Source organism: Pimephales promelas, chromosome 12 (genome assembly GCF_988280905.1).
Source record: "Pimephales promelas chromosome 12, fPimPro1.hap1.1, whole genome shotgun sequence".
Lineage (NCBI taxonomy): Eukaryota > Metazoa > Chordata > Actinopteri > Cypriniformes > Leuciscidae > Pimephales > Pimephales promelas.
In genome coordinates this window covers 1,604,451-1,629,580 of record NC_142780.1, presented here as the reverse complement: position 1 = coordinate 1,629,580, position 25,130 = coordinate 1,604,451, and the positions used below count along the sequence as shown (strand labels likewise).

General features: G+C 40.0%; 2 protein-coding genes across 3 annotated transcripts in view; both read right to left on the bottom strand.

Moving 5' to 3' along the window:
• The window catches only part of grik2 (glutamate receptor, ionotropic, kainate 2), a 227,643-nt gene that overhangs the window by 92,142 nt on the left and 110,371 nt on the right, over positions 1-25,130 (bottom strand). The window lies entirely within an intron of this gene.
• LOC148976904 (uncharacterized) lies at positions 5,697-23,968 on the bottom strand. The gene is made up of 2 exons (XM_089118143.1): positions 21,596-23,968; positions 5,697-5,732 (listed from the first exon to the last, which is right to left on the bottom strand). The coding sequence occupies exons 1-2, from the start codon at positions 23,855-23,857 to the stop codon at positions 5,697-5,699; spliced, it is 2,298 nt and encodes a 765-aa protein (XP_088974269.1). The 5' UTR covers positions 23,858-23,968.

The window sequence follows — 25,130 nt, the reverse complement described above, 5'->3', positions numbered from 1 at the left end:
TGCTATCCTGTCAAATAAATCATAGCCAAACCTGTAATTTCCCACTTTTTGTCTCTGATTGTCTGCCGCGAGGTTGTGGCTAAAGATGGCTCTGCCCGATTGATACTGCAACTTCACACACTTCACGGGCCGCCTATTTGTACGCTTGCAGGGAAATAAATCAGAATGGCTGAAGATCACAGACTGACCACAGTAAGACCAATAATTGAGGACAAACACCCATAACTATGAAGGTAACAAAGAAAGTGGCAAAACCCAAGAGATTATAGATTGAATTTTAGAACTTGCTCTAAATATTATCATCGACCTATAAAACGTCTGCATTCCCACTCAGTATTGCAACAGGAATAAAGCGCAGTGGATAAGACACATGCCTTTGGTGTGAGAGACCCGGGTTCGAATCCACTGTGAGACACCAATGTGTCCCTGAGCAAGACACTTAACCCCTAGTTGCTCCAGAGGCGTGCGACCTCTGACATATATAGCAATTGATAAAAGCGTCAGCTAAATGAAGAAATGTAAATGTAGTATCAAGAGTCAAATTGCTACGATTGCTAAGTTGTACTGCAAGATTTAAAGCATCACCGAGTAACATTTCCTCTGCGGTCGCCCTACAGGTTGGAAGCAGAACTGTCCCTTACCGCTGTTGTAAATAATTTATCCTACCACAGCCCACTGTCGTACGCGCACACTCGCTGTTCATCCAGCACCGGCACCTGGAATCAACAATGGCAGTCATCCCAACCTGCAAGAAGTCATTTCAGGGAGGTATATATTGGTGCAGTGTTGTAGTCGAGACCACCTCACTCGAGTCCGAGTCGACACCGAGACCAGAGAGAGTCGAGTCCGAGTCAAGACCGAGTCCATAGAGAGTCGAGTCCGAGTCGAGTCCGAGACCAGAGAGAGTCGAGTCCGAGTCGAGACCGAGACCAGAGAGAGTCGAGTCCGAGTCGAGACCGAGACCAGAGAGAGTCGAGTCCGAGACCAGAGACGGTCGAGTCCGAGTCGAGTCCGAGACCAGAGACGGTCGAGTCCGAGTGGAGGCCGAGACCAGAGAGAGTCGAGTCCGAGTCGAGTCCGAGACCAGAGACGGTCGAGTCCGAGTCGAGTCCGAGACCAGAGACGGTCGAGTCCGAGTGGAGGCCGAGACCAGAGAGAGTCGAGTCCGAGACCAGAGACGGTCGAGTCCGAGTCGAGACCGAGACCAGAGACGGTCGAGTCCGAGTCGAGACCGAGACCAGTGAGGGTTGATTACCTAATTTACTTTTATTTACTTAGAGAAATCCTTTTTTTTTTTTTTTTTTTTTTTTTTTACTGAATTTACTTAGAGTTTAAAAAATATGATCAGTTTAGGGTAAAAAGGCCACATAGTAGGTGGTGTTAAAAGTAATTTTATTACAATTTGTCATGCGCAGTTGCGCACTAGAAAATCACCAATCACTGGGCGTGTCAATCAATTTAAAGAAATATTTTATTAACATACATTAATAATCATGAAAAATATTTTTAATTGAACTCGAGTGGACTCGGGAATAATTCCGAGTCCTAAAAAAAAATGTTCGAGTACGAGTCAATTCCGAGTCCAAATGGACACGAGTCCATGACAAGACCAAACCATTAAAATATGGTCTCGAGACCGAGTCCGAGATGAGTCCGAGTCTCGAGTACTACAACACTGTCTTGGTGAATGGATTGTTGCAATGGCCACAGACAATTTGAGGAAGTGATGGGGGTAGTGACGTATGCCGTAACGCAGTCGAATTTAGTTATTTTTGTGCTCCGGTTACTACCCGAAACCCAAAGTTACAGCCCATTCTCATCCAAAAGCGTCATATACTGACGTTTTTGAAATTTCGTCTACATCCGACGCACATGGCACCCTTTAGCGTCAATATGAGATGCAGATATATATGGGCCAAAAGGCGCCTCCTAGTGGTCTAACCCTAACCCTACCCCAGACCTAAACCTACCCATAACCGAAGCGTGTTACTGTATATTGACACTAAAGGGTGCCATGTGCGTTGGATTTAGACGCAATGTCAAAAGCGTCACTATATAACACCCTAGGATGAGAATGCGTTAAAAATTGCATAGTGCAAATAAAAACAATGAAAGGCAGACATGGAATTTAACTTATTGTTAGTCGATGTACCATCACAAGGGTCTTGGAAATATATTCTGAAGTTTGAAAAACGACATAGTGTTACTTCAGACTTGTGATTGTATAGCAAAATTGTTGTAAAGTGTAAAAATATGTAATACAAATATGTGTATGTCTTTCTGTTTATGTACTTTAAATGTATTTTCACACGTTTTTATATGCAACTTCAAATTAATAACAGTGTTTGGATTATGTCTGCGTGTGCAAATTTAAAACTTACAAATATGAATTGCACAAGTTCGTGAGTTTTGTTTTGTTACTCTTTTACATTCATAACAGCCTAGGCTCAAAATACTTACTAGAAAACAGTACTAATTCCCTAATTCTCAAACAAAACTTTATTGTACTGTATATTGAGACATACGTCACTCAGTCAAGAATGTTTGTTAGAAACATTATAGAGTTACACTTTATATTAATAGTCCACTTTAGACATTTTACTAAGTATATGTAACTTTGCAACTACATGTCAACTAACTTTCATTAGAGTATTAGTAGACTGGTAGGGTTTGGGTTATTAGAATAAGTTGAAATGTAGTTGCAAAGTTACTTATAGTTAGTAGAATATCTGTTGAGGACCGTCACAATAAACTGTGTGCAGATATTAAGCAGATACTTAATTTCTACTAATACTCTAATGAGAGTTAGTTGGCAAGTAGTTTCAAAGTTACTAATAGTTTGAGCATCATAGTATCGACTGTGTAACATTGGTGGTCTGTTTAGATTTCTGTTCTTGTCGGGGTCTGGTTATCTGTTTATTAGTTCAGTTTAGCCTTCGTCCGCCTCCGCCTGTTTGTTTCTATGGTTACAGATTGATTAGTTAGTTCTGTCTCGTCTTATCTTGTTAGCTCTCCGGTTTGTCTGTGTATTTAAGCCCTGTGTCTAGTTCAGTTTCTGTCGGTTGGTTGTTCCGTTCCTGAGTCTTGTTCTTGAGTCTGAATTTGTGAAGGTTTGACTTTATTTAATAAGACTGCACATGGATCCGGCTTCCTCCTCTGCTTCAACCAATGTGACAGATTGTATATTAATCTTGATCACGATTTCTCTCTCAATCAATTATGCATAAACGTCTGTGATATTGGCCAGCTTATTTATCTTATTTTTTAAAAAAAAAATTATTTCTATGATCTTACATTCATTTGATATTTTCATTATCTTGCATACCTGTAAGCGTGGGCTTGCCAGATCAAGAGTTTGTTAAAGAGAGCTTCAGAACGATTGCACTCCTTGATTTCCAAGATCCTAGACTGACATTGAAGAAAGGATTTCGGTTATCATTTAATCATCATTTCTTTTTTTTTCTTTTTTATAAATAATATGTATATCTCTCTAACTGTGTGCCTCATCTCTTCTGGTATATAATGTATATAATCCAATCAATTTACGATGTATAAAATAAATATTTTTAAACGTATCACTTTTTGTTGAAAACTTGAATCTATAAGTAAAATATAATAAACTCCTGCTTCAACGGGATAGATGCCTTTGACGATGAATAAGGGTCTTATCAAGCGAAACGATCGCTCATTTAATAAATAAATAACAAAGTTTAAGTTTAATAAGCTCTTACGCTCACCTTCCTCTGTTCTGTGATGCACGTTAGTGACTCTCCTGTTCGAACTCGTTCATCAAAATGAATAAATCTTTTTCCGAGTCATTTGGTTCATTCAACGAACGAAATGAACAAATTGACTTGGAAAAAGATCGAATAGTTCAAACAGGAGAGTCACGAACGCGCGTCACAGAACAGAGCAAGGCGAGCATTTGAGCTTATAAAACTTAAACTTTTTATTTATTTATTAAATGAGTGATCGATTCGCTTGATAAGACCCTTATTCATCTGGAATCATTTAAAGCCCTTTGAACAGTGTCTTTTGGACCTTGAACTGTTTGGACCTCATTGAAGTCCATTATATGGAGAAAATCCTGGAATGTTTTCATCAAAAACTTTAATTTTTTTTCGACTGAAGAAAGAATGACATGGACATCTTGGATAACATGGGGGTGAGTAAGTCATTAGCAAAAGTTTTTTTTTGTTTGTTTGTTTTTCAAAAGTGAACTACTCCTTTAAGAGATGTTTTTGAAAATCTACAAATGCAGAAAGTTTTCTTTGAGGGTTGAGGATCTAAAACGGCTTGAAGTACAGCTGACAAGTTCACCGGGAAAGAAAACACGCTTTCTCCTGTAGAATCCAGATGGTGTTTAAAGCTTGGCCACTAGCAGATATGTTACTTGGCTGAAATGAAACCAATAGTCATTTTATTGAGAAAACATATTGTACTCTTTTGTTGATGTGAAATGCCGACTCACTGCTAGCTGGTGTAGCCTCCGACAAGGTTAACTGATGACCGAGGGGAGGAAACAACCACTATGATATTAATAATCTGTCCATGAGCGAGTGTTGATGAAAGTGAATGGGTGTGAAGACGCCTCGGGAGAAGAACAGTCCGCTTTCGGCCCAGGGGTTTTAGTCACCAGCTGCTGGTCAAAATGACTCGAGGCTGCTGTGTGTGTGTGGAAAGTTTGGCTTGTGGCTCTTTCACACCACCACAAAGCTGTCAATCACCCTCCTACCTCTTCCTACACTAACACACAGATCGGCTTCATAATCACTTGTCCGCCATTCCACGCCTGTCAATCAATCAGGATGCGAAGGGAGCGCAAAGTGGCAGCCACTGGTCTTGGAGGGAGATGAGACACGGGACGAGGTGTTGTCAGGAAGGAACGTGCCATGAATTCACATGACCGATCGCCATCCCCCTCTTTATGGCATCCGGCTGGGCCATTAAAAGGGGACAGCCGAGACTGGGTCCCTGCCGCCTATCTGTGGAGAATACACATTATCCTAAGTCACCCGGTCCACCAGTGAGGCAACGTACGTCAATGAGCCTGGCTTATGCATTGTGAATAATAAATAAGTAATAACATCAGACAAACAGAAGACAGGGCCTCCACCTGAATACGAAATGAACGCTCCTATTACCAGCCTGTGTGTGTGAGTGTGTATTAGCGCAGCTTTGTGTGACGGAGCGGGGGGGAATCAAAGCCTAGGGTGTGTGTGGGCTCTCCTGGGAGCCATGCTTTGTTTTCTTCAGATTTTCATCAAAGCATTATGGATCTGTCGGCATGCCTTACTCTATACCAAAGCACAGCAGCCAGCCCATAAATACACACTGAAGATGAGAAACTGGTAAAGACTTGTAAAACATGCTGGCTAGGGATGTCAATTTACATGAATTCCCATTATCAATCGTTGTTTAAATTAACGATAAATTAATTGATTAATCGTTAACCTTAACCTCTTACATCCGGAGCCTGGGGGGCCGGCTACTAAGTTATCGGATTACTTAACTAGTCGTAGACCCATAAGTGAGGTGTCAAATCGACCGGCTCATTGAGGAGAGGTGTGTTATGTCTTTTCTAAGCGATCGGTTGTATGATGTTCGTCCAGCGGGCGATAAATCGGCCGGGAAAAAAGTCCCATAGACTTAACATTGGCACAAAATTTCTGAGATCATATCTTTTGACCACAAGGTCATAGAGACTTGGAGTTGGGCTCTTTTAAGTCGGCCTATCAAACAGCCAACAAGTAGACACATAATACATTCATATTCCTGCCCTAGCAACCATTTAGGGCAGCCTAGCAACCATAAAGCAATATATTCAAGCCATAGCTCAGCTCCAGAAAATAGAACAAACATGGATTTAGCCTTTTTTTACTTAGACTGCCAACTAGTCTTTAAATATGATCTCATACACTGTATAAGCACACCATAGCTACCATAGAGAGTAACCTAGTAACCACCTGAACACATGAATAAGCCGTATCTCAGCCCCAGAATATCATACAGACATGGTTGTTGGCTCGTATGCAATAATGTACCACAGTCTAGCAACCGAGTGGCGAGTTTTGCGTCTGCAAGCACCACTTCACATTTTCTTCTGGAAATGTACATTCTAACTATACTTAACAATCACTTGCATAACTAACACAAAATATACTTGGGTTTACAGTGAATATAGGGAATATGACCATAACTAAGTGCGTTTAAATTTACATATTATAAGTGCTTGATTTGCGTAGCGTAAAAAAAATAACTGCTTTACATGAAAATGTGTTCTGTAAAATCATAGGACAGATAGACTCAAGCAGAATGCAAGCAGCATATTTATTTCAGTTAAAAAACAAACTATACCAAGTATTTGTATGAAAAAGTGCACATCATGCATTATGCTTTTGCGCCACATTTGTTTTTTCGGTAACTTCGCGAAACATTAGTAAACCAGTAGATCCACGGGGTCTGGAACGAGCCCCAACGCAACATAAGACAATGCGTCGATCAATAAGTGACAATGACATACTGCTTGGCTTAAGCTATTCGACTTCCAATGTTCATGACGAATTGTTTTCCAACGTCATTTGAAAGTTCAACCAATGGACACCGGATCTCGGGTACGGTGGTTAGGGACGATGCATAGCGGGAACAGTCGAACACTATTTATTCTGTGTATTTTTATTGTGTTTTTTTACACAAATATGTAGTTATGATCAGTATAATCACTTGTTTTGAGGTTATTTTGGACCCTTGGTTAATTATGTTCTATCCATTGCAAGGCTTGAATACATTAATACACTTAGAATTCGTAACTACGGCACGCTCGTTTCAGCTGCACGTTTTAGCCACGTTCACCTCAAAACTACACACACTAATGATGACCCTGCTAAAGTTTTAGCGATTAAATTATTATCGACAATTAATCGATCATCAATTGTTAGTTAGCATCCCTAATCTTAACGACTGTAGAGTAGAAGCTACGCTTTCTCACGACCAATTTGTACGAATTTGACGAATGATTAAAAAGTGTCTAATTCGTACGACCTCACTCGTACGAATTCGTACGATTTGTCTAAACCCACCTGATGGGTAGGTTTAGGGGCGGGGTAAGGGGTAGGTCATTCGTACGAATTCATACGAATTGGCCAATTCGTAAAATATGTACGATTTAGCAAAACCGTACTAATTCGTACGAGTGAGGTCATATAAATTGTTACGAATTAGCCATTTTTTAATCATTCGTCGAATTTGTACGATTTGGTCATGAGATCGGGTTTGTAGAAGATATCTGCATTAGTACGGGAACATCTAAACCATAAATCGATAATAGAAAGAGTCCACAAAGTCACTTTGTAGGTGTCAAAAGTAAATAGAATTTTTAAAAAAAATGGTTATGCTTTTTAATGTGGTTGAGAGTTTTGGAGCATCACACTGTTTATTTACATGTGAATAAAATGTTATATAAAGATATGTCAATTGAATGGTGCGGTCAAACACAATAATCAAAGCAATATTTCCTTATGGACTCTATAAACTTCACTTAATATTGAATCTGTTTTGTCAAGTCAAGTATATTTATAAGCGGGGGGTGGAAGCAAATGAGAATTATCCTCAGATGCCATATCTCTACTTTATTGCAAAAAATTATTGAAAAGAAATGATCTCATAACAGACCACCTGCCAAATGACAAACGTGCAAAAATACGGTTTCAGGAAACAGTCATGACTATCTAGGTGATTTCTTCAAAGATGCATCATATGCTAGTTAAGCAGCGAGTTACGTCGTTGTATGGGAAACGGACCCGATGCCATTTCACTTACATTGAGCAACACAGAGAGCTAAAAGACAAGAAAGAGAGAGACCGAAGCAGAGAATTGTGGATGTTGGAGAATACCGTCCATTTCTATAGCAGAGCCCATCAGGCACACTGGCAAATGATTGAGCAATACAACCACTTCACTCCATAAACATCTCATTAAAATCAATTATGTCACTCCTGAATGAAATCAAAGCTAAACACGTTAACAGCTGCTTTTCCCCTGTGTAAGCCGATGTGAGCGTTACCTCGGATGCATTTTCTTTTTGCACTTCATTCGCACGTCCTCCCCTGCCTTGTGCTGGAAGATTTAATCTTCTCGGCTCAGATTGCTTTCAACACTTTTATGAATTGTTAAAGTGTGGAGGTCTGGCGGGGAGGTTTCCCTACATCCCTGATAGGGGCTCTGGATAAAAACGTGACTCTGGGGTCGTTTACTGCAGTAACTGATGTTTAATGGTCATCAATGGTGAAAGATGCTTTTTCCCAAATAAGGGTGAGTTACAAAATCTACCAGCAGAGCTAGCCAGCCAAAACTTGATCCACATTTGAGGACTGTGTTTATTTGAATGCAATTTTGCTCCAGGACCAACAAATAAAGGGGGGAGGACCAAAAAAAAAAGTATTTTCTGGTGAATAATTTGGATTTGTTGGAATATGACATCGAAACATTGAATGTACAACAGGTGAGGCATGCCCTTCTCTTAAAGCTGTTCATGATGAGTGAGGTTAACATATTTATGTATTTATGTCAGAAACCGTTGTCAGATCAAAATCACTTAATATTGACACACAAAGCACTTATCATGTGATCCCTCTGAGCTTTAACAGTCAGATAATCATGAAGGAAATATGACATGCAGCACATGGGATTAACATGGTCACGAATGATCAACATCTGTGGTGATAGAGCCATGAACATCCCTACAGGTCAAAAAAATACTTTAAAAAAATATCCATTATGGCATATGGAGCACCTCACTGTGCCTATATACAGTATTCATTTATAGAATTAATTAAAAACACTAAAATTGAAGAGCAGTCAACCAAAAAATAATAAAATTGACTATGGAAAAGATGTAACTCTTGAATTAATTGTCAACACCTGGGAGTTTCCAGAATTTCCCTGCACTCATACACAAATTTGGTGAGTCAAGAGACATTTCACTGTTGATTCTTGTATGTATTATAGAAATAATAGAAATGGAATAGAATAGAATAGAATAGAATAGAATAGAATAGATCATGTGAGCCCGTCATTTGTGCTTTTGGGTTTGTGAATAAAGGTGATGATGGTAAAAAAAAAAAACAGACTTGCAATATAGTACTGTAAAAATTACAATATAGTACTGTAAAACTACACATTTTAGAGTCGCCTTTTATTGTGGACAGCCTAACTGTGCATTCACACCGGACGCGAATAGTGCGTCAAATTTGAGCCTACCGCGTCTAGTTATACACTTTGAATCCATTCGCGCATCAAGAGCGAAACTGACGCTTGTAAAACAAAAGTTTAAAGCCAAATTTACACACGTCACGTGCGTCAGAATCGAAATCCGTTGGCGGCCATCTTTTTTATGTTGATCGAGCATTCATCGAGAGAGTCAGCGCTCTGTATTTTCTCTGGAGAGCAGAAGAGTGGTGTGGGGATCATCGTCGCCGTATGTGTCCACCTAAATCTAGATATGGAATAAATAACATTCAATACAAAATGAACAAGTTTTGAGTTTTAAGATTTAAGTGATAAAATATTTGCTTTGTTGTGCATTAGAACCACACCAGGCATTTAGTCATATTACAAAATGGTTTATTAAAGCATCCAGATACTTCTTCACGTGAGCAAGCAGCAGGCTCCTGATTGGTTAACGCGGCGCGAATTGACGGCAAAGTTCAGGTTTTTCAATTCGGGTGGGCAGACGTGAATTCGCAAAAAGCACTAACTAAATCATTTGCGCTTAACGCGGCAGACGCTCAGTTCATGTAAACTTGACGCTCAAATGAGGCGTAGTGAACGCACCATAAGGCACACCTGTGCAATAATCATACTTTCTAATCAGCATCTTGACACGCCACACCTGTGAGGTGGACGGATGATCTGGGCAAAGGAGAAGTGCTCACTAACACAGATTTAGACCGATTTGTAATATTTGAGAGAAATAGGCCTTTTGTGTACATAGAAAACGTCTTAGATCTTTGAGTTCAGCTCATGAAAAATGGGGGCAAAAACAAAAGTGGGTAACATTTTAAAATACAGTTCCTTCGTTAATGAATAACTACACAAGAACCAATGAGTAACACAATATTAACAATCTAGTAACTATTATTAACTAACAAGAAACTCTGATTAACGAATTAGTAAGTAATAGCGCACAGACGAAAGTGGTAGTTCACTATTAAGTAATCAATAACTACTATTTTTTTAATACTTCCCAGAGAACTACTGAAAAAGTTTATTAACAATCTAGTAACTACTATTAACTAAAAGAAACCCTTATTAACGAATTAGTAAGTAATAGCTCACAGATGAACGTGTTACTAGATACTTCTGTGGGAATTACTAATTATTTGGATCCGTATTATAAAGTGAAGATCATTGGACACTAACTAGTAATTACTCAAGTGTTACTACATGATCTAGTCATGATTTGTGCAAATCTTTGAGATTTTTTGATGAACTTTAGTAACTTTTAGAAAATGTCTTTAGTAACACTTGAGTCATTACTAGTTAGTTCCAATGATCTTCACTTTATAATACGGATCCAAATAATTAGTAATTCCCACAGAAGTATCTAGTAACACTTTCATCTGTGAACTATTACTTACTAATTCGTTAATAAGAGTTTATTTTAGTTAATAGTACTTTATATAATAGTTCTTGTGTAGTTATTCATTAACGACGGAACCGTATTCTAAAGTGTTACCCAAAAGTGTTCACTGAAACTCACTGAAACTTACTCGACAGTTTCTTTTCCATGCATCATTTTACATTACAGTCAAATCGCATCGCTTGACACGCCCACATTCTGTCGCCAACGGTCACTGTCGCTCGTGTCGCCGGAAGTCGCCAGCGCTCCATTGAAATGAATGGGATTGTGTCGCTGCGTGTCACGGGGCTTGAGTCCTCATTCTCATCATTGGAAATAATCACATTATTGTTGCACATGTTGAAAACAGTTGTGCTGCTAAATATTTCTGTGGTATATATTTTATTGTTGTTGTTCACAGCGCAGAGGAAAAGCAATAAACGCAGTCATGTTAAATTGCTTCCTGAGGCGGATGCCTGCTGTTTGTGAACGCAGTCGTGTAAGACAGTTCTGGGAGGTAATTATACCGAAGCACTTACATGACAGACTTTGGCTAATACAACATTTCAGATACTGTGCAACATAATCGGTCCAGTTAGATCATCCCATCATAAAGTCACATGACTTTTTTGGTGTACAATCGATGAATATATTTGGTAAATTCGTTTCCATCATCATTTATGCACGTTTCATTTAATATAAAACATTTATCCGACTCAAATGACCACATACGTTTTTTGTGCACATTTTTAAAATGCATGCACATATTGCCGTTTCTATCCAATGTTTTCTAATATCCCAAAATGCACTTAAAAATAGGTGGATGGACACCCAGCCAATGGTGTTGTCAGTAAATGTATGCTCAGGCTACACAGCCTTGACTGCACATGTGATGCTCATGACAGACTTTTGTTGTTTGTGCATTTGGGTGAGTATACATGACTCCCAAGGCTAATGTGAGAAATGCTTCATAGCCACAAATGTGTGTGTGTGTTGTCAAAGAGCTATGTGAGCCAGAGGCCAAACACATCATGAGCATAGTGAGCAATGCTAGAAATATTTAAAGTGCATGAGATGACTTTTGGGGCTCTAGACCATGAATATTCAATTTAGAAAGTTAGATTTAAAAAAGAAACTATAAACAATAATACAGATAAGAGTTAAATGATTAAAAAATGCACAAAAATGAATGAATGCAGATAATGCTTGTTCAGCATATAGTCCGAGAGATCGAGTTTGCAGCATCATGGGTACGGTGGGCAGCTGTTTGCGTATTGCCGTGTAATTAACTGACTTGTTTGTTAATGAAATGTCAAGAAAATAGCTCAGTGATGCATTAATAATATAATGTTTAACTGTTACAAATGGTTGAAGGAATTTAAAGCATTTTTGTGTGTGCGATAGTTTTTTTTTTTTTTTTTTAAATTGTATAACTTTTTAATATTGTTATTGTGTTCCAGGCAAGGGATGAGGAGTTATTGTTCAATTACATTACATTCATGCATTTGGCAAATGCTTTTATTCAAAGCGACTCACGTTGCATTTCAATGTACACATTCACATTCTTATCAGTTCTTGCTTTCCCGGGGAATCGAACCCCTGACCGTCTGCATCAACTAGACTTGCCTGTGATTCAGTTCTGTGTTGTTTTAACAGTGTTTTGAGACGCTGAAACACTATTTGCTGCGGGGTTGCTCTGTTGTTGTGGCATTATCATAGATTAGCATTGTCTTGAATATCACAGAAACAAACTACAACTACGATTGGCTGTCTACAAGTTTACCCTTGATGCTTTGAGTCGTTTTCTGAAGAAATAAGCTGACAGCTTTGGAGTTTAATTAAATCAGACCTCCCAGCACTGAAAAGTTAACTTTTTATGATAATAACCTTGGTGTGTTTGCTATTCTCAGAGTTAATCAGGGTCCAAATCAACCAGGGCTTGGATCAAAAATGCCACTGAAAATAACAAACATGCCCCAGATATTTTAAATGTGGGAATAGTGTGGCCAATAGTATTTTTTCATATATTTCATGGTGATGTGCTGTTTATCTATTAATGAGTTTAGTGCGTTTGCAGGCCGACAGGATGATAGATATCAGATGTAAGAGATGAAGTGTTTTTGATTAGCAAAATAAAATGAACAAATCAAAAATTAAAATATACAACAGAGAGCTTTAATTATTGAAATAATTTAAAAATGTACTCAAGCAGTGCCTAAATTGGATCTTATGTTGTGCATTATATACAGCTATGTCTGAATTTAATTAATTAGATTTTCAGCCATAATTCTTTGGATTGGGAGTTTATTTCAAGTAACTGATTACATATGAGATCCATATGAGCTTAGATTTATATATGGTTATAAAAAAATGAATATAGAAAGAAAAAAATCAGATGAAGGCAATTTAAACGGAAGAAATAATTCCACTTAAGGCCCGTACACACCAGGACGAATATTAGCGCGCGTTATTCGTTTTTAGTGTTCACACCCAAGCGATTTTCGCTGACGATGAGCCGAGTGAACATGCGAATTCATTCCCTGACATTAGATGGTGCCCATTTGCTCTGCAATACCACTCCATATCAGTTTTCTTTTATAAAGATGTTTGTAGTCGCAGTCGCGTTTGTCATATACTTATTTATGTTCTAGCACCAACGAGAACAGCAGCTCTACATTCATCTTGCCTCGCATCTTCCTAGTCTTATTTCTTCCTGGCTGTGTAGACGAAAAGGTGTATATCTTCTTCGCCGTTACGTAGGTGTGCTCGGCAAGACCGTTTTGTGTCCGTTTTGAGTGCCCCCAAGTTGTGTTTTACTGTAACTTCAGAACACGTGAGCAAAAGCGCCAATCTCATTGGTCGGATAGATTGAAAAAAAAGAAAAAAAAAGAACTCGAGGCGTTTTTTAAAAATGACGCTTTTACACATGGTGTTTCACGCATCGGTGTGCACACTCACATTGGCGCCCTTTGTTTAGTCACGAGGCGTTAAACGTCGGCAAATATCGCGAGCGAAATTTGTCCCGCTGTGACATGGTTTACTTGTACATCCAGCCAGTTGTTATATCGCAGAACAAAATTACCAGTTTTCACAAACAGTTGCTAGCGTTCAGCCAAGATGACTTAAGTTGAAACTAGACATTTAAAGGATATAGTACAGACATACCACTTATTAAAAATAAGTAATCTCACCTGTTTATTATCATAAATTCATTACAGTGTACAAAACAATCATCCAGGCCAGAAGATGAATATTATTAAACAACAACAACAACATTACAGTACCAATAACACTAACGTCCATCGATTTCATTTCCAATACTAATGATAAATATAACAGAGATGCAAGACGGCAGCAGCTGTGTATGTATGAGAGATGCGCAGGCTTCAGAGACGCAGAGGAGCGACAGTACGAGGCAGAGAGAGACAATAAAACAGAGGAAGAGACTTTCGGCTCGGCGGGATGTGTCATTTATGCCTTAAATTAATTTCATAACTGAGCTGAGGTGAGTCACATTAAGATGGCACACGATGACATGTGTCAGCAGGGTTATTATGCGTTTTAGGCTCTGTGTGTGTGTGTGTGTTAGATAAATATGATGGGATGTTGGCCCCGAGCCGAAGACTCTGCTTCTTTTGGCTGACTATTGTTGGGGCCAAATTTCAGACTCTTTATGTACTTGTCTTAATAGCGAATAAACAATCCTGACATATCCCCCAACCACCCCACGCAAACATGCTTGCTTATTCTCTCTCTCTCTCTGTGTGTGTCTCTGACTCTCTCTGTACAGTATCTCTCAGTGTCTCTCTCTCTACTAACTCTTCAATTTTCTGATGTAATACCTGGAAAGTGTTGCTTACCTATTCCTGAGTGTTGATTTAACAGTCCATGAGCAAAACTAGTCAAAGCAACGTATTCTTCATCACAGTCCATCGGTCACTCTTAAAGTGCCCCTATTATACTTCATAAGTTGTTGTCTCCTAAAAGAATTAGTTGATTATGAACTACCAAACCATTCATTTGCTGCCTGCAAAAATCTTTTACTTTGACCCGCCCTCAAACATGGCTGTTGTGGCTGATACCTGGAGGACTTGGTCGTGTTGTCGACATGCCGAGAAGATGCCGTATTCAGCACTGCAAATCCACTTGGATTCGCAATAAACTAAATCACAACACTCTGGGCATGGGCATTTACACATTCAAACTCAAGAAACTCAATTCAGATAGCATCTCAGATGACGTGCTCCTTGCACTTGAACAGACACACACACACAATTATGACAAAATACCCCAAGTATCTACTTGGTTATGTATTAAGTAAATGTAAACAATTGAGAAAAAAAAAAAACAACAACGGTTGTGTATCATCATAATGGGTCCGTGCATTAGGTCTTCAAGCCTATCAATGCCTGGGCCTCGAAATCTTTTGAATGCATTCTGCTCTCAGCCTCAAGACTGAATTATAAAGACTCCATTATTGATAAATAAACTGTAATAAACAGCCTTCATTGAGCTAAACGAATCATAAAATTGCTTGAGGAGGGCTGGGCTGCCATCGAGTGTGATATTCTGGTGTATGTGGAGTGAAGGATGACTCCTCCTGCCCCAACTAAACAAGTCTCACACACCTGTCAATCATCCAGATGGTTATGGAAAGACTCGTTGGATTATGGGATTTCTGAGAACACTAGAAATGTATTTGCTTGGGGGCATTCTGGGTAATGACATGAAACCTACTTTATAAATAGCTTTTAGTTAGACATGATACTGTTTCAAAGTAGTGAAACAACAGCAGTAAACTACATTATAGGCTGATATATAGTTATCTACCACAAACACAAAGGGCATCTTAAATGAAGTGACAACACCACGAATATAACTAGAAAACCACTGTGTTGGTGAGTTAGATCATTGTCTAGTTTGTTTGGTTATCATAATAACACAGTCTCATCCCATGTCGTGATATAACTGACCTCTTGGGACGGCTTTTGACCATACGTCAACATCCGCCTTTTTAGGGTACCCTTAAACGTTGGTTAGTTGACGATCCCGGGCCGTCATACAACTGACGCTTTACCTTTAACGTCGGTTAGGTGACGGGGTAGGTTTAGGTGTGGGGTAGGGTTAGGATCCGATAAGGTCATGTAACCGACGTTTAAGGGTACCCTAAAAAGGCGATGTTGACGTATGGTCAAAAGACGTCCCAAGACGTCAGTTATTCACTCATCAAAACGTCATAACATCAATGATGCATGTGAGGATGCATCGTAAAGTTAAGCCAATCACCTTCAGTTCTGCTTCCGTTACGGTATACTCACTTCACTGTAAAAAATAATCTGGTAAAAAAACGGTAAACTACTGGCAGCTGTGGTTGCCAGCAGTTTACCGTAAAAATACGGTGTGTTACTGTTTTTGAAATGAACAGCTAAATACCGTATTGTCAGCTACTTTAAAACTTTAATTGAACAGCTATATGCTCTAAAACAAAAACAGTAACACACATTATAGTTACGGTATGTTGCTGGAAACCACAGTTGCCAGTACAGGATTATTTTTATACTCATTAAATAGCCAAAAGTAGTAAAGTTGGCTTTAATTGATCCGTTCCATGGCTTTAATTGTATGTTTCATGCCATGGAGAACCTGAGTGTTTAAAGATGAAGAAAACAGTATGGACGTGCGAGTGCTTGTGCACGTTGAATCAGAAAGGCCTGCCTCCAGGCTGTTGTTTGTTTTTGTGATCCTGCCTGGGGCAATATTCCAGATGGGGCTTTATGTTTGTTTCTTTCACTGCTTTCAATGTGCTCGGCGTAATTTATCCCTCGGCTCTCCTGCCTTACGACTCCACCCAGCTCTGCAAACATCACAGTCTGTCTTAGATTTAGAGTTATTCAGAGTTTTTCAAATGTAGAACTGCACCGAGGGCATTACGAGCATGAATATATGGGAGAGATGGGACGCACCTCGCCATTAAGATCTTAAAACGCTGTCATGAGAACAGGCTCGATGGGGAGGGAAATTGACTGTGTAAAATGTATCATTATTACGGTCGGCTTTTCGGTTGTAATGACAATATGCTTTCTGCGTAGCCCGTCTCTTGTGTGGGAAATGATGTAGGGAAACGACCCCTGAAGATGACTGCTGCACATGAGTGATGGAGAGTGATGGAGTTGGAATAATGGGAACAGAGCATGAGTGTATCGCAGATGAACGAGACGCTCCTGTACAGAAAGAGTGGCTTGTGAGTGAGAGCTGAGAATTGACGGTGACTAAGAGAGATAAACTAAAGACGGGGAATATAAACAGAAATCTGACGAGATGAGCCACATTTAAAGCAGTTGTAAACTAGTTATCAACACATATCTGACAAAATTCCATTTGAATTGAATTCTTGTTGAACTAATTAACCTATTTAGGTAAACGTGAATGTCACTCCTTTTCTATTATATTATATTTCGGATGGATGGATGGATGGATGGACGGACGGATGGATGGGTGGGTGGGATGGTGGCTGGGTGGATGGATGGGTGGGTGGATGGACGAACAAGAGGGCGGGTGGATGGACGGACGAATGGGTGAATGGGTGGGTGGGTGTATGGACGGATGAGTGGGCGGATGGATGGATGGATGGGGGGGGTGGATGGACGAACGAGTGGGCGGATGGATGGATGGGTGGTTGGGTGGATGGACGGACGAGTGGGCGGGTGGATGGACGGACGAGTGGGTGGGTGGGTGGGTGGATGGACGAACGAACGAGAGAGCGGGTGGATGGACGGACGAGTGGTTGAATGGGTGGGTGGGTTTGGTGGGTGTATGGACGGACGAGTGGGTGGATGGATGGATGGACGAGTGGGCGGATGGATGGATGGGTGGATGGGTGGACGAGTGGGTGGATGGAGGGGTGGGTGGATGGACGGACGAGTGGGCGGATGGATGGGTGGGAGGATGGGTGGATGAGTGGGTGGATGGATGGACGAGTGGGCGGATGAATGGGTGGGTGGATGGACGGACGAGTGGGCAGATGGATAGATGGATGGGTGGACGAGTGGGTGGATGGGTGGACGAGTGGGTGGATGGATGGATGGATGTGTGGGTGGGTGGATGGATGGATGGATGGATGGATGGGTGTGATGGATGGATGGTCGGATGAGTGGTTGGATGGGTGGAATGGATGGATGGGTGGATGGACGGATGGATAGATGGATAGATGGATGGATGGATGGATGGATAGGTGGGATTGATGAGTGGATGGACGGACGGATGAATGGGTGGATAGGAGGTGGATATAGATGAGAGGTGTTTGCGCCAACTCCCACAAAGACTTTAGATGATGCAAACTCTGAATCAAAATGTACCAATGCTACATTTTTCATAATCATTTGTTAACAAGCAAGTATCCATTACTTTAATGAGCATTAAAATGGTCGCATTGTTTAAATGAATGCCTTTTTCGCTAACTTTGATTTTGTATATGTAAATTTATGAAATGCATGACTTAAACTGTAATGTGGACTCAAGCATTTTCTGTAAAGCTGCTTTATAATGATGTGTATTGTGAAAAGCGCGATACAAGTGAATTGAACTCAGCAGAGAGGCAGACGGACGGATGGATAGATGGATGAGAGGCGCTTTGACAGACAAACACACACATGCTCTATCGCGCAGATCTCGACCTCGCTGAACCTCCAGGGAAATGAGAGCAGAGATCCACTCAAGCTCAGTCTGCACTGATCCACCCGTCGCTCTCTCAAACACGCACGCTTATCCTGACGGGCCCAGACACATGTTCAACACACACACAGCAGCACAGGGTCACACACCGCCTGCCTTCACACGCATATTAAACACCTCATTCACAGACGGGGACAAGTCAACTTAACACCCAGCTGATTACTCATGTTAATATCAGAATAATCAAACCTCCAGTCCAAACCAATCATCGTTAGGAAAATTAGGACAGAGTTACAAACTGCACTTTGTAAATGAAGCATCTTCAGGAGAACCATGTTCCAACGTAGATTTACAGATACAGGCTTGTGTCACAAGGGCTCTTGCACTGCTTATCCATGAACCACTGAAATGTTGCTCTGGGAACGTTTTAACCTTTTATTTGGAGGATTGCATAAAGCCTGGCTCATGTTCAGATCGTATCATGTTTGAGTGATGAGATATGGAAGGAATATGCTGAGATATTCTACACAACAGTACTGTGCGAGGATGGCACAATGCAGCAGTGAAATATGATACTAAATATATTCATCTTTACATCACATGAATAAATTACATTTTAAATATATCAAAATAGTTATAATTTAATAGGCTGATTTGTGAAACATGCATTACATGTATTGAAAAACAGCATTTTCGCAGTCTCAGCCTGCATACGCAAATTATGGAAATTCATATAAATCCAGAGAAAGCATATCCCAGCTCTCTACAGAAGACACCTCTGCCAAACTACAGTTGCCTGTAATCACAGTCTGCAAATCAACAACTAATTACACCTGCAGTTTCAAGTTCTTCCCTTACCTATAATTCATTCATAGTTTGATTTCAATTTGTCTACTTCAGTCAAAGTGTCACAAAATACCTCAAATTAGTTATGGTTATGGAGGTATATTTTGCCAACAAATCAAAGCTGGCGGCTTTTTTGGCAGCAGAGTTGCCTGTTTATTAACTGTGAACTGTGTGCCAGTTGTTCTGTTTATCTTGAGACCAGAGTATTCATTGGCTTGACGAAGCTCAACGATTATTGGATAAACTCCATTATGACTCTAACTCCATCCATGACACAAGTTGCTATAACTACTAATATAGAGGCAAAATGCATATTTCTCAGTTCAGTTGACCAACCCGATCACACTAAATGTGTCTCTATAGCACGCATGTGTATTGTCGTGTAATTTATATGCTAAAGTGAGTTTTTACGGATGCGCATGGGTTGGTTAGTGATGTGAGGTGCGTGTGTATTATACGTTTGAGTAGAATTAGTGGTGTGGGGTGGTGTTAATGCATACGAAAACTGTGAATCATGTGTGCATAAAACAAATTTTCACGTATAAATTACACAACAATACACGATGCGTGTTATAGAGACGCATTTACGTGAGAACAGGCTGAGTTGACAGCCATTTACTGTTTTTACCACGTTGTGATGTTTTGCCAGAGGTCGTCTGTGAGGAGCTGCCTACTTTTACTTTTCGTTTTGTTGTGATTTTTCGTTTTGAAGTTAGTTTGAACATTTGTTGGTTCCTTTCCTTCCGAAGGAGTTCTCCCAGCTAGTGGAGGACCGGATGGCAATGCACCATGAGTGTCCCCCTCTCTAACCCAATGGGGTCAATGTGTGTGGGTGGACTGAAGCAGGGCGGGGCCGAGAGCAGTGGGAGAGGAATGAGGCCAGTGGTGCGAGTGTTAATGACACATGCCACACAGGTCTCGAGTTTCACGGAGGAGCTCCGGGAGGAGTGATGGCAACGGAAGACGAGAAAGGACCAGACGTGGGACTTTATGCTGTTGTTTTGATTCGTTTATGCTGCAGTCGTCCATGAGGGGCTGCCACTCTACTTTCATTTTGTTAGTGTTTGTTTATTTTATTTTAAGTCACATTGTACATTTTCAAGTTTCTGCCACTATACTTTGTTACAATGGCCATGCACACACTGACAGGTGGTATTGGTTAAAGTAATGTCATTTTATTTAACCCTTGTACATCCTTATGGACATTTTTGTCCTTTTCAGTTTTCGTTTTTCTTTTTTTTTTGCCTGTGTTAATGCTAACTGCATACAATTTTTGCACAGGTGTGTATTTTTATTGGAATTGTACTATTTCACCATCATTTTCATTAAAAAAAAAATATATATTTTGAATTAGCTACACAAAATACTCCCTCTCAGCACATTTTGGACAAAAATGTCCCCATTGAAACCCATTAAAACTGCCAATTTTAATCCCAGATTCAGTTACCTATAAAATTATGCAATCTTTGTTAAGAGGCTTTCATTGTTTTGGCAAAGCTTTAAAATTGTAATTTTTACTTTTTTTTTTATCAGGTGGTGCTATTTTTTTTATTTTTTTTTAGGTTTGGCCTATAAAACTAATAACACTTTATTCCTCTTTTCTGCTTCAGGATATTAGGTTCAAGGTTCAAGGAGTCTTTATTAACCCCGAGGGGTAATTTGTTGTGCCGCAGCATATGACATAACACATACACATAAATAAATACAAATACAAACAGCAGCCGTACAAACATTAATAAATAAAATAAAGTTTAAAACACCTAAACAATTACATGCTACACACGGATCTACAACTTACATTGACTTGTTACAAAGGCCTATAGCTGAAGGGACAAAAGAATTTTTATGTCTATTTGTCTTGCATTTAGGTAAACTGAATCTGCGGCCCGACGGCAATAAGATGAAACAACTGTTCAAGGGGTGACTAGGGTCGGCCAATATCGATTGTGCCTTCTTAAGGATCCTTGTCTCGTATATGACTTTTATATCGGACAAATGGTTATTGGAAATTTTGCCACACACTTTCACTAAATATTGTAGCCTATTTCTATTTTTAAGTGTGATGGACCCGAACCAGCTCACAAGAGCAAAAGAAAGGATAGATTCAATAAAGCAACAATAAAACATCCTCATAAAAGTGTTATCGACATTAAAATTGCGAAGTTTACGATAAAAAAACATACGTTGATGTGATTTCTTACAGATGGCGTCAACCTGTGGCTCAAAAGTGAGTTTGTCATCAATGATAATGCCTAGGTATTTATATTGTTTCACCACTTCTATAGTTTGGTCATTAATAAGAGTAGAAGAGACGGCGTGAGAATTTGTGCTAAAATCAATCAGCATTTCTTTAGTTTTTGTTTCATTAATCTTAATGAAAGACGATTTACACCACTCTGTAAAATCATTTAAAATAGCACCATGCTCAGGGTCGTTATGCGTCAGCAATAACACTATTACCGAGTCGTCGGCAAACTTAATGATATGACGCCCAGTATGCCGGCTTTGGCAAGCGTTTGTGTATAAAATAAATAGGATCGCGGAGAGGACGCAGCCCTGAGGGGAGCCGGAGGAAGAAAGGAGAACATCAGATAGCATACCATTCACTCTTACTCGTTGAGACCTATTAGTTAAGAAATTCATCAACCAACAAATAAGACAGGGATCTATATTAAATGTACCTTTCAGAATCCCTGCTAAAATATGTGGTTGGATACAATTAAAAGCTGAAGAGAAGTCGATAAAAACCAGCCGCACAAAACTCTTTGCATTCTCGAGATGGGTATGAATTAAATTCAAGAGAGTACAGACAGCATCTTCCACACCCCGGTTCGGCCTATAGGCAAATTGAAACGGATCTAGTAGATCTTGGACAGATTTTAAAAGTTCGTCTTTCACGATCTTCTCCAATGTTTTCATAATGAGTGACGTTAACGCCACAGGCCTGAAGTCATTAAGGGACACTGGAGATTTGATTTTAGGCACCGGAACAATAATTGAGTCTTTCCAAATGCGAGGAACAGTGTGATGATGCAAAGACATTCTAAAAATAAAACAAAAAATGTCTACGAGCTGTTCAGCACAGTTCTTCAATATACGGCCACCAATGCCATCAGAGCCGGGACTTTTCCTTTCATTCGTACCTCTAAAGAGTGACAGGACCTTATTTCTGTCAATCTGGACTTTACACTGCCCGGGGGCAACGTTATTAAAAACTGACAGCTCCTCACTAAAATCATAAATATCAAAGCGATTATAAAAAGTGTTTAATTCATTAGACAGGGCAAGATCTGACATACCATTTATGGAAATCGGACCCTTCTTAGGCTGCATCCCCATCATGGCTTTCACGCCGTCCCATGCAGGACGTGAGTTGCCTGTGCTCAACATGTTCTCGACTTTGTTTTTATAATTACGTTTGGCCAGCTTAAGTTCCCTTTTAACTTGTTTTTGAAGTACTCTGTATTGAGACATATCGCCTTGGTTAAAGCTAATGTTTCGTTGATTGATTATGCTTTTGACAGATTTAGAAACCCATGGTTTATTATTTGGGTATATGAAGATGGATTTACGAGGGATGGCTATGTCCTCGCAAAAGGTAATGTATGCAGAAACAGTCTCTGTGAGCTCATCAATGTCCGTACATTCATTTTTAAATAGATCCCAGTCAGTGCAGCTGTAGCATTCCTGTAGACACTGAATTGAATCCTCTGACCAAACCGGAACCAATTTTCGTTCCGGCTTGTTTCTCTTCAGTACCGGTTTGTAGGACGGAACCAAATAAACGGAGTTATGGTCAGACGTACCGAGCGGAGCTCTGCTGTAGGATTTATAAGCGCCTTTGACAGATCCATAACAGAGGTCCAGGCTTCTGGACCGTCGGGTTGCGCAAGTGACATATTGATAAAAGTTACACAGGGACTTCCCTGGTTTACAATTGTTAAAATCGCCCATAATAAAGTTTGGTGCTTCAGGTGAAATCCCCTGAAGCCGCTGCACACAATTAACTATAGCTCGAGTTGCTAGATCCGCATTAGCCCTCGGGTGAATGTAGACAAGTGTCACAAATATCTGTGGAAACTCCCTGGGCAGGTAAAAGGGGCGTAGAGACACCGACAGAAGTTCAATATCAGAAGTACACAGTGTTTCTCTGACAATAACCGTATTGCACCATTTTTTGTTTATGTAAAGACATAAGCCTCCACCAAGTGATTTTCCCGTCACTGTGGAGTCTCTGTCAAGACGGACAGGTTCCCCAAACCCGTCACACTCGAGATCAGAGAGTGGATCCTGTTCCTTGAGCCACGTCTCTGTCAAGGCGATGAGACAGGTGTTTCTATATTCCGAGAGGAACTTTACTTTTGCCTGGAGCTCGTCCACTTTATTACGAAGGGACTGGACGTTTGCGAGGATGATTGAAGGAAGAGGTATCCGGCGATAGCCTTGTCGCTTCAGTCTCTGCCGTACACCACCGCGTCTCCCCCTTTTCCTCACTCCTGTCCTGGGTGCCCCACTCTGGTTCATTGCGTGGGGGGCGGCTGCCGACTGGATGATCTCTGATGGAAAAGCCGCCGAGGGGTCCACGATGCCCGTATCAGAGTTGCGCAGGAACAGGAGAAACTCGCGGGTGTATTGGAGGGACTCGTGTACACATAGTACTCCCAAAAGTTTACAGAACAGCGTCAGGAGGATGAAACAGCCCGTCAAACTTAGGTGAGTCATTATTATCACCGTCGCACGCAGATCACTAAAAACAACTTTAAATATAAAACTAAAACTGATTAAACGTTAAAAACAACGCTCTCACTCTGCACACACTCTGCACACACTGCTGCTGCCTGTCGCCATTGCTACAGCGCCATATTATAGAGCCAACTGGATAAATTATGCAACGATATATGTGTGGGTGTGTTGGTATGGATGTCAGAGTGTGGTCAGTATGTGTGTTATAACAAATCCAATCACTGTGTGCACCAGTGGGCTTTTACTGGCACCCAATGGGGCCGAAAGCTCATTTTTGGAGATATCATCCTCAACCTATTTAGATTTATGCCTTTGATTTTCTTGCCGTTTTAGAGTTCAACCTGATTTATAAAATATATATTTTATATAAAATATTTTTTATAAACAATTTTCATAAACGTATACCTATATAACTTTTTTTTATTTACTTATTTATTTATTTATTTTTACTTCAGCATTAATCTGCAAAGTGTCTTCTTTAAAATGATACCAAACAGTTTTTTGACAGTAATTTTTTAATTCTTGCACAAGGGTTAAGATACCCTTTGTTTTTTGTGGTAGATACCTATATATCAGCCTATAATGTTGTTTACAGCCATAGTTTCACTACTTTGAGTGACTACCATGTCTAACTAAAAGCTATTTATAAAGTAGGTTTCCCAATACTGACTATAATGTCATTACCACAGTATAAGAAGGCATATTTTTCTTCTCTTGTCTGTCTCTCATTAACAACTAGTTGTTCAGTTCGAGTCCGTACGCAGTTTCGTACAATCATTATTTGTAGAAGTTAATTCGATTTTAGAATGTCTTTCTCACTCCCCTAAATGACTTTTAGGCCAATGAGGTATACATGAGGTCCACATAACTTTCAAACTCTCAGACAAGCCATTCATATGTCCTCCTTTTCTAGTTAATAATCTTTTTCTACAGAGCTGTTCACGCTGAACGATTTCCACTCAAATCATGGGTTGAATTAATAGATAACATGAAACGTAATACTCGATTGAAACCACTTTTGACATTACAACACCAGCACGACAGTTCCACTGGATCGCAAAATCGCACATAATGAAGGAACCAAATAAAGAAATAAACAGAATGTCACACTAATATCAGTTTCGAGACACAGAAAATCAATTTTTCTCTCGCTATGGAAAGGACCCCAGGGCTTAAGCCATAAAGCAGCTTCTTGATGTCACATTAAACATAATGAAGGAGAAGAGAGAAAAACAATTAGCTAAATGTTCCT